A 20,407-nucleotide genomic window follows, 5' to 3' on the forward strand; every position below is an offset into this window, starting at 1 on the left:
TTTTTCCTATTTTTAATTGATCGAATTGGGGGGGGGGGGGGGGGGGGGAGAGTTTTGCTGATTTGTGGTCAAAATTATGTACAAGTACTAGCCTCCATGCCCAAAAATTTGGATTTTGCGCAACTTATGACTAGGGTACGTGTATTTTGGTAAATTAATCAAACTGTATTGAACCTGATTTTTCGATACAAATTAAAAAATTCTGTATTCTTTTTTCAATTCCGATTTTGTATTGAACTAATTTTTCTTTTATTCTTTGAAATCGAGAAATTCAATTTATTATTTTGAATTGGATACGACTGTACCAAATGCCCACCGTAACTGGTCTATTATGACATGACGATTCAAGAATAATAGTGGATGAAGATTCTTTTTTCTGTTTTCTTTCATTTTCTTAGAAAAAGGAGTTAGAGTAGGTAGACATTCCACAAAAAAAAAAAAAAAAAAAAAGAAAAGATGCTTGCATTTTTATATATAACTTGGTAATAATTGGGCTGATTAGAGTTGTTTTTGTGTGATGAATCGATCTCATTGGTTCCTTTAATTTGCATGGTGTGTTATTTGTTTATCATTCTCTGCTTTCTCCATAAACATTGAATACCTGTGGACTCACTTCTTTGACCTCATTAATTATTTCTCTTTCCCTTTTTCCAACATAAAAGTCCATCAATACTTTTTTTTTTTTTAAATAACCACTTAAGCTTTTATTGCGTTTAAAACACACACACACCAAAACATTTTAGAAAAATAGAATTGTGGAAAGTCACAGCGAATTGTTATTAAGTACGACTATACAACAGTTCGTAATTGACATTTCTTTTAAGCGATGCCAAAACAGTAGTTATAACTGAAAACTATGGTAAGTAGTTTTATCGTAGTTAAAACCATACGACAAATGTTTGATTAACCATTGGCATTACTTGAGTTTTTTACATTGATTTTATGTGACCATAGTAGAAATTATTGATTTAACATGATTTTTAATCGTAATCTGATGGAGCAAGCATCTCAAATGATTGCAAATGAGGAGTTTGAGTGAGCGGCTTACAAGTCCCATTGTCTTTTTTCCCTAAAAAGTTGTCTTTTCAGGATAAAATCGTGAGGTTGTATAAAATTAAAACGGATAATACCTTGCATAACAGGACAACGATCGAAATGCGTATCACATCATAATCATTTATAATATAGAGAATATTTTTTAGTAGGATGGTTTATGTGTATAATGATAAGTTGTCCCAATACAGTGTTTAATTATAATATGATTGATGCATAGAGTAGGGAGTAGAGTATGGGGGTTTGAGTGAGTAGGTAGTAGATTTTATATGCTTTTTAAAGACTTTTAATTTTAATTGTGGTATCTGCATTGGCATAGCACCAAAGACTACATATCTTACTTTGTTAAAAACTTGTGTCTCCTCTGGAATCTGACTCTTCTGCCCATTACGATCAACTTCGAATTTTTCACTAGTGTGTAGGCCACATCGGAATTATACCTCTCTCAAATTCCTGCTCTGTTTTTTGCTGCCCATATTTCACTATTTTTTTTTTTATTCAGATCGAGTTTGATTGAATTAAATTATTTATAAAATAAGTATAGTACATGTCTATCACGTATTTTGTTATTTTTATAAAATTACACCGCAAATATAATGTACTTGTCATATAATTGATTCAAATATGACCAAATCCGATTCAATTAGAATGTCCCCACATTTGGATAAAACTTGTTCATATGAGGACTCCACTCCGCTTCATAGTTGGCTTTGAATTTGATGTCACCCATAACTTTGAATTTTTTTCGATCTTGTAGATTATTACATCAGAATCATGAATTGCCATTTATGTCAATTCGGGCATGATTTATTTTTTATTTGTGTTGTCGATGGGAATAATGTCAATTCATGGTTTATTTATCCGTGCAAAATTATGACACCACAAAGCATATATGTAAAGTTGTCGAAACAAAACTTATTACTTTTGAGTACATCTATTGACTAATTTTGAAAGCATTTTTTCGATATTCTTACACTCTATTCGTTCTATATTTACGAGAAATATGTGAGGAAATAATCTGGCATGATTGTTTTTTTAGTTTCTATGGATAGCAAGAAATGATTGAATATCCACACGTCCTATACGACACGAACCATGGCCCCATAATTATTATGAAATCTCAGTATTAACTATTAAACTAGAATCTTATTAATAAATAATTAATATATTTTAACTAAATCCCGACCAGTACATCACCTAATATAAAAAAGCATCACAAGTCGAAGTTCATTTTTGTTTTTATTACAAAATGAAGACATCTAATTAACAATTACATTGAATCTTGACCTCATCAAAATGCAATAGCAACATCAAAAAATCAAATCCCAAGAACACGACTTCTTCCGTTTGACGAGGTTGTTGCGTGTGAGCATAGAATTAAGACAGAAAGAGTCGCATTATTGAGAAGCCTTTACACAATAATTCGACAGAGCTTTTCGAGAAGGCAACAACAATGGAGTGCAGAGTTGCGTGGGTATCGATGTTTCGTGCATTATAAAAGAGCAGCGCCCACACAAACACCTCCTCTTATCATTATTTTTGTGCTACCCACTCCCAAAAGTAGAAGATAACTTTGCATCACATTTGTTTCTCCCGAAACTAAGAGCTTGTTTGGTTGTGTTTTAAATGAGATTTTTTTCATTTTTCACTATTTGAATAGGTGAGAATTTGTTTGGTCAAGCCATTTTTAGTGAGAATGCATTCCCATTTTAATTCTCAATTTCAAATTTATATAGGTTACATGGGCTTGTCATAGTTGTCTTTCCTATCACATCAAAAATACATATACCTATATTCGACATTCTCGCACCTATATACCTATATTTGGATATAACTAATCCAAACATATTCTCAGTTTTCGCACAAAAATCAATAAAGCATTTCTACACATTTTCAATTGTTGGAAGCTGAAAATGAAAATGAAAACACAATCAAAGGGGCTCTAAATTTTCAATCACCTCCTCTAAAATATGACATAATTATAAATATTCGCTTATTCTAACGTCTCCCCGTGAACATTGTAAATTGTGCCTCTATTTATAGGTTGGTATTTAATTTGGCAATAGGGTTCTAGAACTTTCAATTAATAATTATTAATTATACTGAAACTTTATAAAAAATAATTCAAGTGTTTGATAAAGCTCCACCAATATTAATGTTTATTTAATTTACATTAATGGCTTCTCAACTCCCAACTTCACTATCAGCTTAATCAAAATAATTAAGCAAAGCATCTCATATTATAAAGAATTAATTATTAATATTATATACTTTGCTTGCAAAAGATGTGCAAAGGAATCAGAGGTAAAGCGACACAACAAAACCACCCACTGCGAGAATAAGAATTCCTTTTTCTTTTCTTTTTTTTTTTCACAAATATCAAGAAAAAATATATAGTTTTTTTACTAATAATATTAAATAAATTACAACAATGCATCGAACGATACCTTAATTCAACTAATACATTAATATGACTAAAAACGATAATTAAATTACAATTTCTCACTATTCATATGTTCAATGGGACTAGAATCCATGAAGTAATATCAAGAAAATCATATGCACTATTAATATTTGGTATTGTATATGTTCGAATCTTAAGATTTCTGTGGGGGTTTTCACCTTATTTTGACAAAAAATAGAGAGCTAAGTTTGGGCATGTTGCAATAAGAAGAATATATATAGGTAAGAGATGAAATATGGTGCGTTGTGAAGGGATAGATGTGCTTTCCGACGCAGTGGGATTCGAAGAGGATCATATCAATATAAGGGTTATTTGTAATATTCTCTGTAGTATTGGCTGAAAAAAGGATAAAAGAGAGCAATACTTCAGCTTCCCACTATATATGGTAGACAAAACATTTTGGACCAAATCAATTTTCATATTCGAAAAGGGTAAGAAAAATCAAATTGACAAGTTTAATAATTTTGTATTCTTTTATAATTGAAGATATTTTATTTTGTTTCTTGTGGTTCGTGATTTTATTTTTATGGATTTTTTTTCTCTCCGACTTCTTACTTTGTATTCGTTCTCCCCACACTATTTTTGTATTTTTCTTCGTCCTCGTCGATGCCTTCTTTTTCTTTTTCCTGATACGTATTTTAGGATTTATTCATTCCAAATATATTTTTAATAAAAAATACTTTCTTCAGTAGTGATTGTTTAAAATGAATACATATATACAAGACATTCTAGTAAAATACAACTAAAAACAAAGAAATGAATGGGGGGAACCTTTATATAAAGTCGGAAACAATTATTGAAAGTTGGCGAGGGATTGGTTTGGCCCAGAAAGTTTAAAGTGATGAAGCTTTGATTCAGATTTTATTTTCTTTCCCCTGCAAGAAAAAGTGGGCAAAATACTTCCTCAAATCAAATTCGATCGAATCAAACCAATCATAGAACAAGTATAATTCACTTGCTCTATAATTAATCATATTTTTTAACTGTATACCAATCACATGGTAAATATCATATAATTAATTTAGATCCAACCAAACCATTTAGATTGCAACTCCCGAAAAAGTGAAAGCACGGATTCACTTTGAAGAAAAGAAGAAAAACAAGTGCCGTATCAGTCAATCCATCCTGTAATTGGTAGAATTATGTGTAAGATGTTTTCTTCCACTGTCTCCTCTCCAAAAGGAAACACTGGTATAGACAGATGTATTACCCCTTCCCTAGAAACATAAAGAGTCAAGACAGTTATTTACTTGCCTCAAAATATGGATTTCCAGAACTCATGTTTACACATTTGCAGTAATGCATGTATTGCTGAATACCTTCGAGCACCCAAAGGCTTATAGCCTGAATTATCAGCTGTCAACCAAAAACTAACAAAGGTGGGGGAATTAAATCACCAATGTAACCATAGATAGAATTGCATCAATCTACGTCTAATGAGAGTTGGAGCAAGAGTATTTGCTTCCCTAACTTGAAGGGATTGGCAGACATTGATCTTTACACCATAAGAAACAAATAGAAGAAACTTTTTTCAAACTAAAATGCAATTCAGTGGCTTGAGGTTCAACTCAGTACAGTTCATAACAAAGACTTATATATACTAATCAATTCCTTTAATGAAGATCTGCCAATAAAACACAATTGTCTAGCATCTTCTAAAAATAATGAGGGATAGCAATACAAGCAACACCGATATAGTCATAACAAAGACTAGTTCCTCGGTCAAAATGGTCAATTTAGGGGCATATCTGGCCAGCCAATCTTTAATCACAGGGTTTTGCTCAAGAACCACAGCAGGCTGATTTTTGAGCAGCTTGGGCAGATCCAGCTGCCTGGTCTGGTTGGGAAATTTTTATGGTCTGAGGCTGCATTCATGCAAAAACTCATGGATCAGTCTTTATATGGCACGTATAGCGCAAATAAACATGCCTGCAGGTAGCTGATAAACTCTTGATACCTCAGTCTTTGAGTCAGTTTCAGCAAGTCTTTGCTTTATGTCCCTGGCAATTGAGAAGAAAACCTCCTCCACATTCATGTTTGTCTTAGCACTCTGTTTGACATTATGATATTTAGACTGAATCATTTGATACAAAAGTCCAACATAAGCAATATGCTACTTACGGTCTCAAAAAATTTGATTCCGTATTCATCAGCAAGTGCTTGACCCTTGGAGGTAGGAACAGCCTGTGGAAATTTAATTAGTCACGCCATAGTGGGGAAAAGCAAACTTAGAGAAAAGTATGAACATTAAAGAAAATAACTGATATGTCAGTCTTTAGTTAATCATTCTGGCCATTTTTCGTGCTGGCTTCCTGTCATCACTCACTTATAATTCTGATTTATTGAATCTCATGTCTTACTGAAGGGGATTAGATTTTATAGTTTCAAATTAATTTAAATAAATGTAATCTAGTTAATCATACTGGCATACCCTTTTGCTTTCATCCATGTCAGCCTTGTTTCCCACCAATATCTTGTTGACATTGTCAGAGGCATGCTGTTCAATGTTTCTGATCCAATTCCTAATGTCTGAGAAAAGGACAAAGTCAGTTTTTAACAAAATTGAGCATACTGTAAAATAATTACACAATCGCAGTTAGTTGATACATGAGGAAAGAATTAGGTGCGCATAAAAGATAAGATGAATCCACTACTAGTGATTGCAGCAATAGAAAAGAAAGATCCAAATGAAGAGTGATTACTGTTGAAAGATGACTCATCAGTAACATCATACACCAGCAATATACCCATTGCTCCACGATAGTAAGCTGCAAAAGAAGAAATATTAAAGCAACCGCTCATATTCAAGAAGGAAATTATGCTTGGGCATCTAAATAGGTTATAAGCATAACGATCAAAAGATAATTGGCAAACTATTTACTAACCAAACGGTATAAAGGAACAGGATATAACATGGAATTTCACAGATCCTTCTTCTCATAGCTAAGAGTGTATCAACTTAAGCTTATAAAATATGTCCCCAGATGTTTAGAGAAACTTTGGGGAAAAGAGCTTACAAATTCCAAAAGAAAATGTTAGCATCTTATAACTCCTTTACACCGAATAATAATAAGAATAATAATCACAAAAACAACAACAACAACAATAATAATAATAAGACCCTAACTTTATTTTTAAAAATCATAAATAGCCATTCTTAACAAATTATAAACTCTATAATCTTATTTTATCAAGCAATTCAAAGACTTCTTAAATTAAGAATAGCATTTTATAATCTCAAGAAACATATGATAAGATGTGAGGATTTATAAGATTCTTTAAATAAGTTTAGTCAAAACACCCTCTAAATGGCCGAAAAGGCCTTGTGAGGGAGCGAGCAGAAAAACTCCCCATAAAGTTCCCAGTGGAAGTTTCGACCTTCAGCTATAAGCTACAATCACCCATCAGCTTTGAAAGGTGCAATTATTGCCTTTACTAACCCATGAATTTGCTGGCTGGATTCACAGTTTACAGAAACAGGGTATGCCCAAAACTCAAAAACAGCAAATTAAGAGATAAGTAACTTAAGGGTTTCAGAGATATTGTCCTAACTACGGGTGCAAAATTAAATGACCAAGAACTGCTCTGCAACTCATTGTTTGGGAAACACATGTAAGAGTGAACATAGATTTCAAATCGAAATTGCACAAATATATATAAGTATAACGTTCCCTTAATTTCACAATTTTTCCCAAAAATTATACTTTTAACTGTTGTTGACTAATGCTGCAGCAACTGAAATATTGAATATACATAATATTTTAGAAGAAATATTGTATTTATCATATAAGTTGTTTCAATCTACTATGCACTCAATTTAATGCAATAATTAGAATTTTTCTCCATTTCCACTTCTTCTATCCCATGTTTATGATTTACATGATGAGACCAACTTATCTTTTTTTGTAAAAGAATCAAAATACTAGAACATACATCACATGCATTAAGCAAGTAATAACTAGTTAGAATATATTTCATAAATGCAGCAAATGAACTAAGAAAACAAGTCCAAATTAGTGTTCAACAGAAATCCACAGATATCTCTATTTGCCAGTAGTTATTCTTTGAGTGACACAAGATCTTGATATTGTTCTGAACTGCATATCAGCTGGTAAACTAGCTCACAAACCAATTATCTGCTTAAAGCATTTTAGAAGGCCTGAGAAAGTCGGAAAAAGAGCTGATAAGTTCAAAGAATGCTCTGTGACCTCTTCAAAGCTTAACAAAAATGAACAGAGTTCAGGTACCCTAGGCTGAGGGATTCCAGAGGGAGTGAAGTCGTTCTAATGCCCTAAAGTTTGAAACAATGAAAGGCATTATCACCCTTCCAACATTCCAATTGTCTATTGCTCGTCCTTGATCAACCAACTCCTTTTCGCTATAAACTACCATCCAATTCCATCCCCTAACACAACATCACAAGCTCCTCATAGAAGTACTCCCTCCACCATAATCCAAATGATGTTCCACTATTGCAACCCCTTTCACTGCCTTCCACCGTCCTGACATCATATAATCCTCATCAACAACCCGAAACTAATAAGCATGAAGAAGGAAAGTGGTCAGAAAGAAACTGAAAGCGGGGGGAAGCATGACAGAGAAAAACATCATGAGGAAAGAGGATAGGGAGGGTGAGAATGGAGACATATTTAGAGGCATGATTAAGCTGGACCACAGAGGACAATGAAGAAAAAGAAAGAGAAGGCAACCACAACATCAACATATACGGTTAGGAGGGAAATAAGCAAAAAGGAGAAAAGAAACACATTAATTTCAGAAAATCTGTAATAGAATGGAGCTAAATTGTGATCACCATAGGACTTGAGGGGTGCTTCAACCTAATTCTGGATGCTTGTCCAGCAAGTGAAAACTATGGATGTTCACTTTAGCCTATCCAGTAGTATAAAGAACACGTCATCATTTCATCATTTACTTCTCAAATCAGCATGGCCAAATGCATAACTTCACAACTTCCGATAAGCCGTAAGAAGCAGCAAAATATTCCACTCAAATAGCACTCCAAAGCAGAATGTTATAGAATGCCAAACGGGATAGATGCATTCTTCTTCCTCTATTTCCTTCTCATTTAGCCAACGGCACTCATATTTCCAAACTTGCTACTTATTGTAATTGCAAGCACATACTGCGGACAATATGCCACAACCCCTTTGCACAAGAAAAAAGTTTAACTGAACTGGAGTTCAAGTAGCTGTCCTCCAGATAAGAGAGGAGCTGGTTCCTGTGTCACTCAAACACATACCAGTTGTGATAGTCCGAAATCGCTCTTGTCCAGCAGTATCCCATATTTGCAGTTTGATCCTTTTCCCGTCAAGCTCAATAGTTCTTATCTTGAAATCAATCCTGTACAAGAAAACAGTATCAAATACAACAGACAGGAGAAGACATAACTGCCAAAGTTTAACAAGTTATTAGACATGGAGACCTACCCGATGGTAGTAATGAAACTGGTGGTGAAAGAACCATCAGAAAAACGCAAAAGAAGGCAACTCTTACCCACACCTGGAAAAAAAAAACATCACAATAATTCAGACTTTCAAATGAAAATCAAACAACATATTCAAGATACTCATAATTAAAAGTTCATAAAATAAAATGTGTACCTGAAAACACATGCATATAGAAACAGAGGAATCTAGAACATGGAAAAACTTATTATCCCATCAAATCCTATTAAGCATTCCTTATCACATCAAGCAGAAATACAGGTTGCGAAATGAGCATATATCCATACGAGCAGTTAAACAGCATCAACCGTTTTCACCAGTAAATCGTATAAAACATCTCATCTTATATCATACAAGAGCCCCAAAAAACGAAAATACAAAAAATCGTAAATGAGACCCACCCAAATAATTAGAATGATAAATGCGGAAACGATTCAAACATTTTCCATCAAATGCAGCCGAAACAATACAAAATCTACATCCTAATCACATATCTCACATTCCAAACGCAGAAAAGGCTTAAAATAACCCAAAAGACAACCAAAAGAAATCCAGGAAAAAGAAAAAAAAACACGCACCGCTATCACCGATCAAGAGAAGCTTGATGAGATAATCATAATCGGCTCGAGCTCTGGCGGGTGGAGCGGCCATCTGATTTAGATGTATTTAATTTTTTTTCCACAAATTCCTCAAAAATAAACCCTAGCAACAAAAATGATACTTACTTATTTATTTCAAATATCCGACGACGAAATGGAATCTGAAATTTGAAATTTGAAAAAAAAATGGAAACGGGGAAATTCAAAGAGAGCAATGGAAATAATTACCAGATCGCAGGAAAGAGCAAAAAGATGGATCTAATAAATGAGGAATGAGGAAAAAGAGGAGGAAGCAGCAGCGGTCGGTCGTTGAATTCTGCAATTTTCTTTTTAGTTATTATTATTTTATCTATTTTTGAATAAATCAATGATGGAGAGAGAATTATTATTATTTATTATTATATATCTAAAAAAGTGTGTTTGTTCGGAGTAAGTAAGAAATCTGGGGATGACTATGGGTTGGAAATGGAAATGGATACGCCTTGGACAGCCTGGACCAGGCCCATTACTGCTGGATTTACACATTTGGATTGCCCCCCATTACTTTATTTAAAATATCATCACAACAACAACACTCCTTTTTTTTTCTTAATTTCTAAACATAAAACTTTAATATATGTGAAAACCAATGCAAAAGTGGTAAGGGACAGCAAATTTGGGTCTTTTTTAATCACGTTAATAAAATTTATGTCACTTAAAATAATAATTACATATTTTACTTGTATACAAAATATAATAAAACTAAAATATTATTTTGTTCATATATATATAATTTTTTTTAAATATAGAACTTAACATTCAAAAACTAACGGGTAGCATATTCACATAATGCCTGGGCCAGACAGTGAGGTCTAGCCCATGGAGAATCGAGGCCTAAAATATAGATGGGCCACACAAATTCTAACTGCAGCTATATCCACAAACAAGATGCGGGTGGGTTGAGCTACGTTGGGCTCCATGCAAAAAATATAAAGGGGGAATTACAGTGCATTTATGCATTGATTTTTTATGATTTAAAACAAATTGTATTTAATAGTTTTTTAATTTTATTTATGTATAATAAAAAATTATCTCGTTAATCAAATTTTACTGAATTTAATGGTATTAGCAAATAAGTCGAATGAAAATTTATGTTTACCCTCAATTGACTATTTTATGACCTATTGCAGATAAAATAAACCTTTTATGACCAATATATCTTTATAAAATAAACCTAATGCATATGAGAAGTTATATCTTCACCCTTATAAGGGTACTTTTGTCCAAAAAATATCTATTTGACATGCAATAGGACAACAACAAGAATATAAATATGAAATTTCATCCAATTTTTTTCCTTTCCTGATATCAACAAAATCGATAAAATTTGACTAATTAGTAAATTTACTTGTTAGACATAAACAAATGATAGAGATGATAAATATAACTTTACAAATTAGGAGAAAGAACGTAGAATTATATCAAATGTTAGAGGAGGCACAGTAATTATAAGAAAAAATATAATATTTGTAGCATCAATTCTGTTCCCTTTTCAATTACTGCGAAAGCATATACCAAAGTATATGCTTTTTATTTGCGAGCCCCAAATGTACAATCTTCAAAGGTAAAACTTGGTTATGTTTTGACCATTTGACCTGAAGTTAAGTGCTAATTATATAGAGTAATTGATTTTTCCTCAATTCACTTTTGATCATTAAATAATATATGGAATCACCCACCGTCCAAAATCTCTTCGCCTTTTAGTTTTATCAAGGAATGGAAAATTCATATGCCTAATACTCTGTCCACGATTCTCTGATTATTATTGATTTTGATTTTCAATCAAAGAATCGCAGTGGATTCTTCTATTCTTATTTCTTTTTTCTTGTAGAATCGCACGTTTTACAGCACGATTCCGCTTATTTTGTTGAAATATTTTTTTAATTATTGTTAAAATTTTCTTTTATCTTAACGATTTTAAATAAAATTCCTCCGGAAGAATGATGCCCACGGCCCGTGAGGTATTAGGTTCCTGTCCGATCAACTCCCGGGGGTCCACTGAGGTTGGAGCAACCAACCCAATCATATGCCGCCACGTGTTGAGGACCCACGACATCATATTAGAATCTTCTTCTTCTGCTTATGGCAAATTTATTCGGGAAGAGAGAGAAAATGGAATTATCCTTTTACCTTGTTTTTCTTCCCTTTTCCTTTGAATATGTCCGTCTTTTAAATGGCAAAGCACCAAACGGAGCGGGAACGCGTAATCCACCGCCACTGGCTCGGGCTGAAAGCTTTGCTTTACTCTCTCTCACTAGGGTTTTTCTCTCTCTAAGCCATTCATTTCAGCTATAAATATCCTGCCTTGCCTTCATTTATACGCTCCGTGTTATACTCGAGATCTGAGCTTTTCCTCATCTTCTCACCGACGCTTTCTTACAGCTTCGATTGGCGTACTTTGCTGTTGCAGGTACTCTTCATGTTCAGATTTTAAGGCATTTGTTTGGTGTTTTTCTGTATTTCAAGCTCTTTTCTTGTTCCTAGTTGTATGGCATGCATGAGTCTATTACACGTATGAACTTTTATGCAGGTATTGTTGATGTTTTTCAACATAGAAGCTCTGTTCTGTGAAACTTAAGTTTTTGCGTACTTCAGCCATGTGTACTGAGTTTGAGAATTATACGCAAATTGCTTGGATTTTCTGCTGGATTCTTTCCGAGTTAATGCTGTTGTTGGTTTGTATTCGTAAATAATGGTTTTTGGGTGCGTCTACGTATGTTTTATGCATACATTATACTATTTACTAGAAACTTATAATATAGTACTATACAAGCGTGCACACGGAGGATCTAGTTCTCTGGGATCCATGCGTTCATAGATGCAGGTTTACCTTTAATGTTAATTTCTGACTGCCGTCTGATAAAATGGTTGTTAATTAAGTGCACTTTTGATGGCTCGCTGCATCTCAGTAATCTCCACTCTGCAGTTATACTCTGTTTTCGTGTCCTCAATTTGCAGTCCCCCGGCCTTTATATGGTTTGTGACTTTGTGTATTAATTTTTTGTAAAATTTATGTATAACAGCATTTTTAGCCAATAAGAACCAAAGGTCTTTCTTTTTTCTTTTTTTCTAGAATTATTTTGCTTGTGACGAGGAGAGGACAAATATGCATTATGAGTACCTTTTCATTTGTATTGACAGGAAGCTGACATGTAGTTATCGCCCTTTCATTTCATTTGCCAAATAATAGATGCATAATATCTCCTGAATTTTCAACAGTTGATATAATCAAATCTTGGAGCTGTAACATATCCTTTTAGTTCACATCTTTTTTTTTTTTTTAATTCTCTTACCAAATCTGTACCACTAGATAATCTTGTGTGTTAATTAATGACAGAAAATCTTATCTTATATGCCACCTGCAGTTATGACTCCACCAATTGAGACGCCAAACAAAGCCCCTGTTGTTAGGAAGTCATCACATTCCCCTCTTAATGAAAGGATCCTCTCTTCCCTGACCAGGAAAACTGTTGCTGCTCATCCATGGCATGATCTTGAGATAGGTGTGTAGTCCAACTCCCTCCCAGCAAGTTCAAATCTCAATTAGAATTCTTCATTTTAATATTTCTTTCTTATTTGCAATGCAGGACCTGGAGCACCTATAGTTTTCAACTGTGTAAGGATACTGAAGTTTGTTTAGTCTCTATTTTCCTTGTGATAAACTGAAGAAGATTCCAGATGTTAAATTCAGTACTTGGAGTTGAAATTTTGTGAATCCGTCTAGATTAAGTATGTCATCATATGAAATGGATGTCTTGAGGAGAATTTTGTATTCAACTATCATCTCCTTACAAATGAGCTTGTTTAATTTTAGATAGCAGGAGCAAGGAGTTCATCTGTTTATAGATTCCCATTTTATTTTTCCAGTTCTCGAGTTGCCAACTGTTTACTAATTCGAAATATCGTACTCCACTCGAGTGAAGTCAACTAAGCCATGTCATTGTGATTAGTGGCTAATTGCATGACTATTTATCACTCTTCTGTTTTTTACTCCTTATTTGGTTTCTTTTGCAACTTTCCTTTTGTCTTCCTAAAATTATATGTTCATTTTCCTCAGCAGTCTTATCTAATTTTGCTAGTAATAATCTTTAGTGGTCGGATCTCCTTCTGGCACTTTCTTCATTCCCTTTTATTGATTCATCTATTTTCCATCTCGCACTGCATTAAATTCCAATGAACTTCTGTAATTCTTTCCTCTCATTAACCTGTTATATATATAGTCTTTTGGCGCATTGCCAAACTCATTCAATTTGGTTGTGAAGTCTTTAGCATTGAGGCTCATGTCAGATGGAGCAAAATTGAATCAAACTGATACTCGCTCAAATTTAGTTTTGCACCCTCTATTTAATTTGGACAAACTGGACTACGTTTCCATAGTAGTGAAAAGTTTCTCAGAGACTCAGTAACTCCATATGAACATCAAATGGACAAATATGGATCAGCTGCTTTCTCTGCTGTGATGCTTCTGCAGTTTGCTTTATTTGCAGAGCTTTCTCAGACCAACTTGTGTAATCCTGCAGGTGGTTGAGATTAGTAGGGGAAGCAAGGTGAAATATGAGCTTGACAAGAATACTGGTCTAATCAAGGTATCAGCCTTGTTAACTTCTACAGCAAGTTATGTTAGTTAATGCGAAGTATAAAAAATATGCTTGCACCTGCAGGTTGATCGTGTTCTTTATTCATCAGTTGTGTACCCCCACAACTATGGTTTCATCCCTCGTACGCTCTGTGAAGATCATGACCCAATGGATGTACTGGTCATTATGCAGGTAAGATGAATCCAGGATTTCTTACACGTAGTCTGAGATACTATATTGTAAATGCACAATCTTTAGTTGATATGTGCCTCGAGATAAAATACATAAAAGAAATATCGCAAACATGTGTAGTGCATTTCTATAGGTTTACTTTAGGGGGGAACTACTTTTCTTTTCCCCCCAAATACACACTATTTGGATGATCTAATTAGGAGCGACATCTTGCAGTTTCCTTTTACTTGGACCAACAACCTACATTATCTCCGTGGTACATGTAATTGTGGTGGTTGTGTTTTTCCTAATCTGTTTCTTGTTATGGAAACACAATGTTCATTAGTCACTAGGAGGTCCTGGAGTTCAGTTTGTATAACTTCCCTTTCAAAGATGATATCTGTATCTGAGCCTATACTTTAGGATGTGCCTTTAACCAGCTAATAAGAAGCTAGAAACTGATGCATTATCTGCCTGTTTGAAGGTCACACAAATGACATACTCAGTCTGTATGACCTATTTCCAGGGGACAAATGGAAGAGAAACCTATTTGTTTAATCAACCATTGTAACAATGTGATTTTTAAATTTCACTTGGATTAATATTGATGTGAAATTCGACCCATCAGCATTTCTTTGTGATTGATCTCATCTGTTGGCTTGATCATCTTTTTATACATGATCCATTCTTTAGTTATTCTGGATACTTGTGAATCTCCTAATGGTGGTAGTAAATTATGGTTTGGAAAACAAGTCAAGTCAACCATTTAAAATATTGTCTTTGTGAACAGTGATTTGTGATTTAACTTTCTTGACCAACATATTCAGGAACCAGTTCTTCCAGGCTGCTTTCTCAGGGCTAAAGCAATAGGCCTCATGCCCATGATAGATCAGGTACTTGTACTTTACAATTTGTATATCATATTCACCTGACAATTCCCGAGAAAAAATGGTTGACTTGTTTTTCACAACAGGGAGAGAGAGATGACAAGATAATTGCTGTATGTGCTGATGATCCTGAGTATAAGCACTACACAGACATTAAGGAGCTTCCACCACACCGATTGGCTGAAATCCGCCGCTTTTTCGAAGACTGTATCCTTTTTAGATGATTATAAAATCATCTGAATTTTGTTTTCTCGGTTGAACAAACTTGAATTTGACTTGTGTTTCTGTTACTTGTGATCTTAACAATCAATCAGACAAGAAAAATGAGAACAAAGATGTTGCAGTTGATGAGTTTCTTCCAGCTACAAAAGCCTACGAAGCAATCCAGCGTTCCATGTAAGACGGAAACGATTGGCAGACTGGACTGTTCTCAATTGTCTCCTTTAGTAGATTTGTTTTTCAGCAAATAATAACCTAAATGCATTATTTCTTCATTTTGTTCATAATACCCGGCGCTCTTTCTCTTGTGCAGGGACCTGTATGCAGACTACATAGTCGAGAACTTGAGGCGGTAGTTTGGTTCCACCTGTTTGCAAGCGAAGGGTGATGCACCATGCTCTGAGTTTCGCCTCTTCAATGAAATTAATATACTAAGAAAGCTTATTATATACAGTATTAAGATGATGATGAAGAATAACTACTTTATAAAAGGTAGATTGATTGTACTGCCTTTTAGGGAAACCCCAAAATATATAATATAATATATTATTTGCTTTGTAAAAAGTGGTTGGTTGTCGACTGTTTTTGGTCCTTCCTCTTCTGTAACATCTGGATATTTACAACCCCCATTTTTTGCCCTGGAATTTATGTTTGTTTCTACGTATTGTTTTGCACTTACTGTTTCTTTCTTTTCTATTATTATTGTTATTATTCTTTTCCGCGAGATATGCATGTATTGTTGGTCTTTATAGATCACTGACTTCTGGTACACTTTCATCAGTGCAATTTTGACGTACTTATAGTAGGAACAGAGTATCTTATATTGTTTACTGTAACCTCCATGTTTTTTCTTTTCTTGTCAAAGGATGATTTGATCGGAACTTAATTATCGTCCGCACTAACTATATATATATATATATATATATATATAATATGTGTGGCTTACACTATAACAATTTAGTAATGATATTTGAACTTAAAATAAAAATATATCTCTACAGATGTTATGAGGGAACAGAACCCAGAAGTTATCATGTTTGGTTTTGATTTTTGGAGTATTTTGTTATGTTTTATAAAGATATAGAGTGAAAAATAAAAATAAATAAGTATATATTTGAAATATGTATTATTATTGTTGTTTGATAGAAACAATTAATCACATTATGTATACATCATCTATTCTAATATAAAGTCAAAAGCAATATCTCACTTACAACTGCGGTGCGTTACCAATTTTTTGGTGGTATTAATAATATTTTTAAGCTATTTTTATTTATAATATATTTAAAATAAGAAACATCTTATTTTATACAATGTGGCAACGGCCAGTTAATCCTATAATAAAAGAAGCAAATAAAGGTATAAATTAGAAAGACTCACTCACTTGAATATTTACATTTCTATTCTATCCTTTTGCTTCTTGACGAGCGTCAATTACAAGTTTTTGTATGTCAAAAGTGAACACCACCCATACAATATATTGATCAAGTGTAACTAAAGTTAAAACTCTTAAATTGAATACTATTGTAAGCATAAATTTGATTTCAGAGTGATGAATCAGTTCTGTAGGTGTTATTAGTTATAGGGGAAATAGTGTGGTGAGTACTTGGACGTAGAGTTTATTTTAAAATTGGGGCCACCAAAGCCGTGCAACCTACAAAGTCAAAACCCCAGTGACTCCTACCTTTCTTTGTGTTACGAAAATTCTAAGAATTATAATTACGCTGTCCCCAAACCCAAACCCCTACCAAAACCTCCCCATTCCAAGATTCCCTTTCAATCCAACAACCATGAACACCAGCGGCAGTTCTTCCTTCAACTCCTCCACCCCTAATTTCGATAACCTCCTCCTCCAGTCCCTCATGTCCCGCCTCCACCTCCGCCCCCACGCTTCCTCGACCTCCTCTGCTGCTAAGTCCCTCGAAGACCTCCTCTTCTCCGACCTCCTCCTCAATCTCTCCGAATCCGATTCCGATTCCGACAACGAGGACTCCTCCTCCTCGTCCAAAACCCAGCTCGCTAAAGAAGAATCCAGGCTCGAGAAAGAAATCGTCCGTACTATTCTCAGTGGGGAAATTGAGAAGCTGAAACCTAATTCTGGTCAGGCTATAAGTATTGGGGAGCACCATATCTGCGTCGGGTTTCAAGAGGAAACCGGGTCCGATTATCGGGTTTGGGAGTGGCATGGTCATATTATGTTGTTTGATGAGGAGAATGGCTATACCCCGGAGTATATTTATGGGAATTACTTCGAGAGGGTTGGTGCAGCGAAGCGAAAAATGAAGAAGGAGACTGCGAAGAAGGAGAGTGATCATGATGATGATGAAAAGGAGAGGGAGGAGGAGAAGGTGGGGAATATGGGGTTGAAAGAGCTGATTGACTCTGTGGGATCAGGCAACGGACGGATTCTTCATCGCAATTTAAATGCAAATTCTGGGTCACCGAGGTTTATATAAGATGACCAAACCCTTTTCTGTTGCACTTTTATCACTATTAGTATGTACATACTCTGATCCGATTGTTTCTTTTTTCTTTCCTTGTCCCCTGCTGCGTCGAATTTGTTGGAAATGTTATAAGGTCTAATGCCCTTCAGAATCTGATATGTCTTATTAAAGACTTGAGTTGGTTAACTATTTGAAATTTTTGCAAATTGTGTGCTGCCATTTTAATTTGTTCTCAAGGTACAATCTTCGAAATAGCCAGTGCTTTACAAACACGAGTTGCACTAGAAACTCTTGTGACTTCTAAGTTTGCAAACATGTAACTCTTCTGTCTGGATATATAATGGGTTGTTCATGTTTGCTATATGATTATACTCATTGTGATTGAAGTCTAATAATGCTATGGTATCTAGGAAGAAGTACTTGTAGGCTTATAATGCAAGCAAATCTATCATGATACTCTTTGAAATGGGATATATTTCAAGTTTCTGTGGGGACTCTTTGTGACAGAGAGATAATTTCTTCACCTATCTTTTGTAGTGATCATCTGTCATAAGCCCCACAGTTTGATGACATTTCTTATTTGTGTTTTCTTGTGTATCTCTGAGCACCTAATGCTTTCAGTGTAGTAGACACTGAGTGCTATGTTTCACCTGAATTTCTATGAGGAATGATATAAAAGTGCCTTCACTTCTCAAATTTTCTAGTTTAGTAACTTTGTATGCAAGTGATGATTGTTTGGTCAATGTGGGAGACATTATTCTGATAATATGCTTGAGAACATGAAAAAGTTTGCTTCAGCATTGTTACTCTATTTCTCCATTCCAGTGTCCAAGTATTACAATGGTGCCTATGGAATAATTGGTGATCTTAACTGTTGTCTTTGAGAGCCAGCTAATAGCTGGATTGCCCCTACCTTGTGTTGATTCAACCATGTCAAATATGGGTATTCCTAGTTTGAGTTGGTGTAACACAGAACTATCTTCCACACTAGTTCTAGGACTCGGGAGAATTGAGCCAGGGAGATATTCAACCCTTATTTTCTCTAGGCAAATTATACCATGTGTTGCCAGCAAAAGATCAAACAGTAATTTGCCTCTTAAAAGTCATTGCCTTTGAATCTTCAGTTGTTTAGTACAAATACTGAGAATATTGGGATTAGTTGTTGCTTACACAAATGTAGATGGTTCAAAAGCGAGAGAACATAACTATGCCTAAATCATATAGATCATAACCATTGTGGTCATTTACTCTTGCTCAATCAGGAACGAAGGGATCATGACCAGTACCTTGCCACCACATGTCATAGAACACTTGAAGAAGAGGAAATATTGGAAACCACATCTGATGACAATGAATGTATTCTACCCTTCTTCACCATGGTTTTAGGACCTTAGAATCCCTGATTGGACACCATTTATGGACAATCAATTTAGTCAATGTAGTCTGAAATTTGAATCCTACTATTGCTTTGACATACTTAGTAAGGCATTTGCTCTGGTGTTTCTTTTCTTCTGAGAACAAGAGGCATCAACTTTGTTTGCTGTGTTTTTCTTTGGGTGTTGATCCAGAGTTTTGTTGACTTTTGTTGTGCTCCTTACTCTGGGAACATATTAATCCATGCCATCAATGCTGAAAAAACAAAATATCTTCACGAAAAAATGGTTTTCATTTACGTTGAATTTGTGCGCACTCTTGCACAATGAGAGCAACACCACTGCTTGAAAAACGAATACGGTTCAAGTACTATTATAAAGTTTAGCTGCTTTCTTGATTGTTATACACAGTACGGTCTTTGAAACCGGTTACTTCTGAAGATACTTGAAAAGGAGAAACAACCAAAAGAGAACAAGAGCATACTGATGAATCAAGTTTCATTATTACCGTGTGTGCGTGAACTCAGATTGTCTTAAGATTGCTGGCATACTTGTGTATTTACTCAATCGTTAGGTGTGCATTTAAATCTCGAGTTCTCCTCAGGGTGGCCTAACATTGAAGACTCATTTTTTTCGTTGCAATGGCAGGTTCTAGGCGAGAGATATATCCAAATCAGAATAAAGATCATTTGTGGGATGAAGTTGGAAGCACACAAGTCAATTTATCTGTCTCATACAGTCACCGCATTTTACTTTGTGTCTTACCTTCATTGAGCTGTTTGCTCAATTTGCATGCTTCAGAGGGCATAATTTGGCAGTTTTGCTTTCCTTCTACAGTATAAAATTAACTGGAATACACGCATGTACTTTAAGATCAGAATTGATGGAAGTTGCTTCTTGCTAATGAGCTATCATTGTTCTATTATATTGCTTTGCTCTGTTCAAGAGTTTGGTGAAGAAATGTTTGGAATTGTTGAAATGTACAAACAGCTTACTGTATAGATTCTCTTACAACCCAGGATCCATTTGCTGCTTGAAAATGGATTATTAGTTGCAATTCGGCTTATCTGTGATTTATGTAAAAATGTCGGTTTGTCCTGAAACATGGCATGTCGG

At 34.6% G+C, this 20,407-nt stretch overlaps 3 protein-coding genes across 9 annotated transcripts; 2 read left to right on the forward strand and 1 right to left on the reverse strand.

Moving 5' to 3' along the window:
• Window positions 1-5,033: 5,033 nt before the first annotated feature.
• LOC105174414 (ras-related protein RABE1c) lies at window positions 5,034-9,964 on the reverse strand. Of its 3 annotated transcripts, none has more exons than XM_011096515.3 (9): window positions 9,810-9,964; window positions 9,561-9,684; window positions 8,965-9,037; window positions 8,778-8,878; window positions 6,220-6,285; window positions 5,949-6,046; window positions 5,639-5,701; window positions 5,475-5,567; window positions 5,034-5,382 (listed from the first exon to the last, which is right to left on the reverse strand). In XM_011096515.3, exons 2-9 carry the CDS (start codon window positions 9,631-9,633, stop codon window positions 5,299-5,301), a joined length of 651 nt encoding a protein of 216 aa, XP_011094817.1. In that variant the 5' UTR covers window positions 9,634-9,684; window positions 9,810-9,964; the 3' UTR covers window positions 5,034-5,298. The 3 variants fall into 3 exon arrangements, with proteins under 3 accessions (XP_011094817.1, XP_088731500.1, XP_088731501.1); XM_088875374.1 differs by having other exon boundaries at window positions 9,561-9,633; window positions 9,708-9,885; XM_088875375.1 differs by lacking the exons at window positions 9,561-9,684; window positions 9,810-9,964 and adding an exon at window positions 9,139-9,488.
• A 1,774-nt stretch (window positions 9,965-11,738) lies between these two features.
• Window positions 11,739-16,134, forward strand: LOC105174415 (soluble inorganic pyrophosphatase 4). Of its 4 annotated transcripts, XM_088875806.1 has the most exons (10): window positions 11,739-12,030; window positions 12,151-12,295; window positions 12,986-13,123; window positions 13,208-13,236; window positions 14,141-14,206; window positions 14,282-14,389; window positions 15,196-15,261; window positions 15,342-15,462; window positions 15,570-15,651; window positions 15,788-16,134. In XM_088875806.1, the coding sequence occupies exons 3-10, from the start codon at window positions 12,988-12,990 to the stop codon at window positions 15,828-15,830; spliced, it is 651 nt and encodes a 216-aa protein (XP_088731932.1). In that variant the 5' UTR covers window positions 11,739-12,030; window positions 12,151-12,295; window positions 12,986-12,987; the 3' UTR covers window positions 15,831-16,134. The 4 variants fall into 4 exon arrangements, with proteins under 4 accessions (XP_088731932.1, XP_020553545.1, XP_011094819.1 ...); XM_020697886.2 differs by lacking the exon at window positions 12,151-12,295 and having other exon boundaries at window positions 12,958-13,123; XM_011096517.3 differs by lacking the exon at window positions 12,151-12,295 and having other exon boundaries at window positions 11,742-12,030.
• Window positions 16,135-17,161: 1,027 nt separating this feature from the next.
• Window positions 17,162-20,216, forward strand: LOC105174416 (uncharacterized). 2 transcript variants are annotated; one of them, XM_011096518.3, is made up of 2 exons: window positions 17,162-17,970; window positions 19,940-20,216. In XM_011096518.3, the coding sequence occupies exon 1, from the start codon at window positions 17,265-17,267 to the stop codon at window positions 17,928-17,930; it is 666 nt and encodes a 221-aa protein (XP_011094820.1). In that variant the 5' UTR covers window positions 17,162-17,264; the 3' UTR covers window positions 17,931-17,970; window positions 19,940-20,216. The 2 variants fall into 2 exon arrangements, with proteins under 2 accessions (XP_011094820.1, XP_011094821.1); XM_011096519.3 differs by having other exon boundaries at window positions 17,164-17,920.
• Window positions 20,217-20,407: the final 191 nt, after the last annotated feature.

The sequence above is a fragment of the Sesamum indicum genome, linkage group LG11, assembly GCF_026168435.1.
Source record: "Sesamum indicum cultivar Baizhima isolate 11 linkage group LG11, ASM2616843v1, whole genome shotgun sequence".
Lineage (NCBI taxonomy): Eukaryota > Viridiplantae > Streptophyta > Magnoliopsida > Lamiales > Pedaliaceae > Sesamum > Sesamum indicum.

Excerpts from the sequence above, each read along its gene's own strand:
- LOC105174414 (XM_011096515.3), bottom strand. The coding sequence starts at position 9,633 with ATGGCCGCTCCACCCGCCAGAGCTCGAGCCGATTATGATTATCTCATC. Across the intron at positions 9,038-9,560 it reads TCTCTTGATCGGTGATAGCG|GTGTGGGTAAGAGTTGCCTT; the intron begins GTGCGTGTTTTT and ends TTTTTTTTCCAG. Across the intron at positions 6,047-6,219 it reads TGATGAGTCATCTTTCAACA|ACATTAGGAATTGGATCAGA; the intron begins GTAATCACTCTT and ends TCCTTTTCTCAG.
- LOC105174415 (XM_020697885.2), top strand. Across the intron at positions 13,124-13,207 it reads ATGGCATGATCTTGAGATAG|GACCTGGAGCACCTATAGTT; the intron begins GTGTGTAGTCCA and ends TTTGCAATGCAG. Across the intron at positions 13,237-14,140 it reads CACCTATAGTTTTCAACTGT|GTGGTTGAGATTAGTAGGGG; the intron begins GTAAGGATACTG and ends GTAATCCTGCAG.
- LOC105174416 (XM_011096518.3), top strand. The coding sequence starts at position 17,265 with ATGAACACCAGCGGCAGTTCTTCCTTCAACTCCTCCACCCCTAATTTC.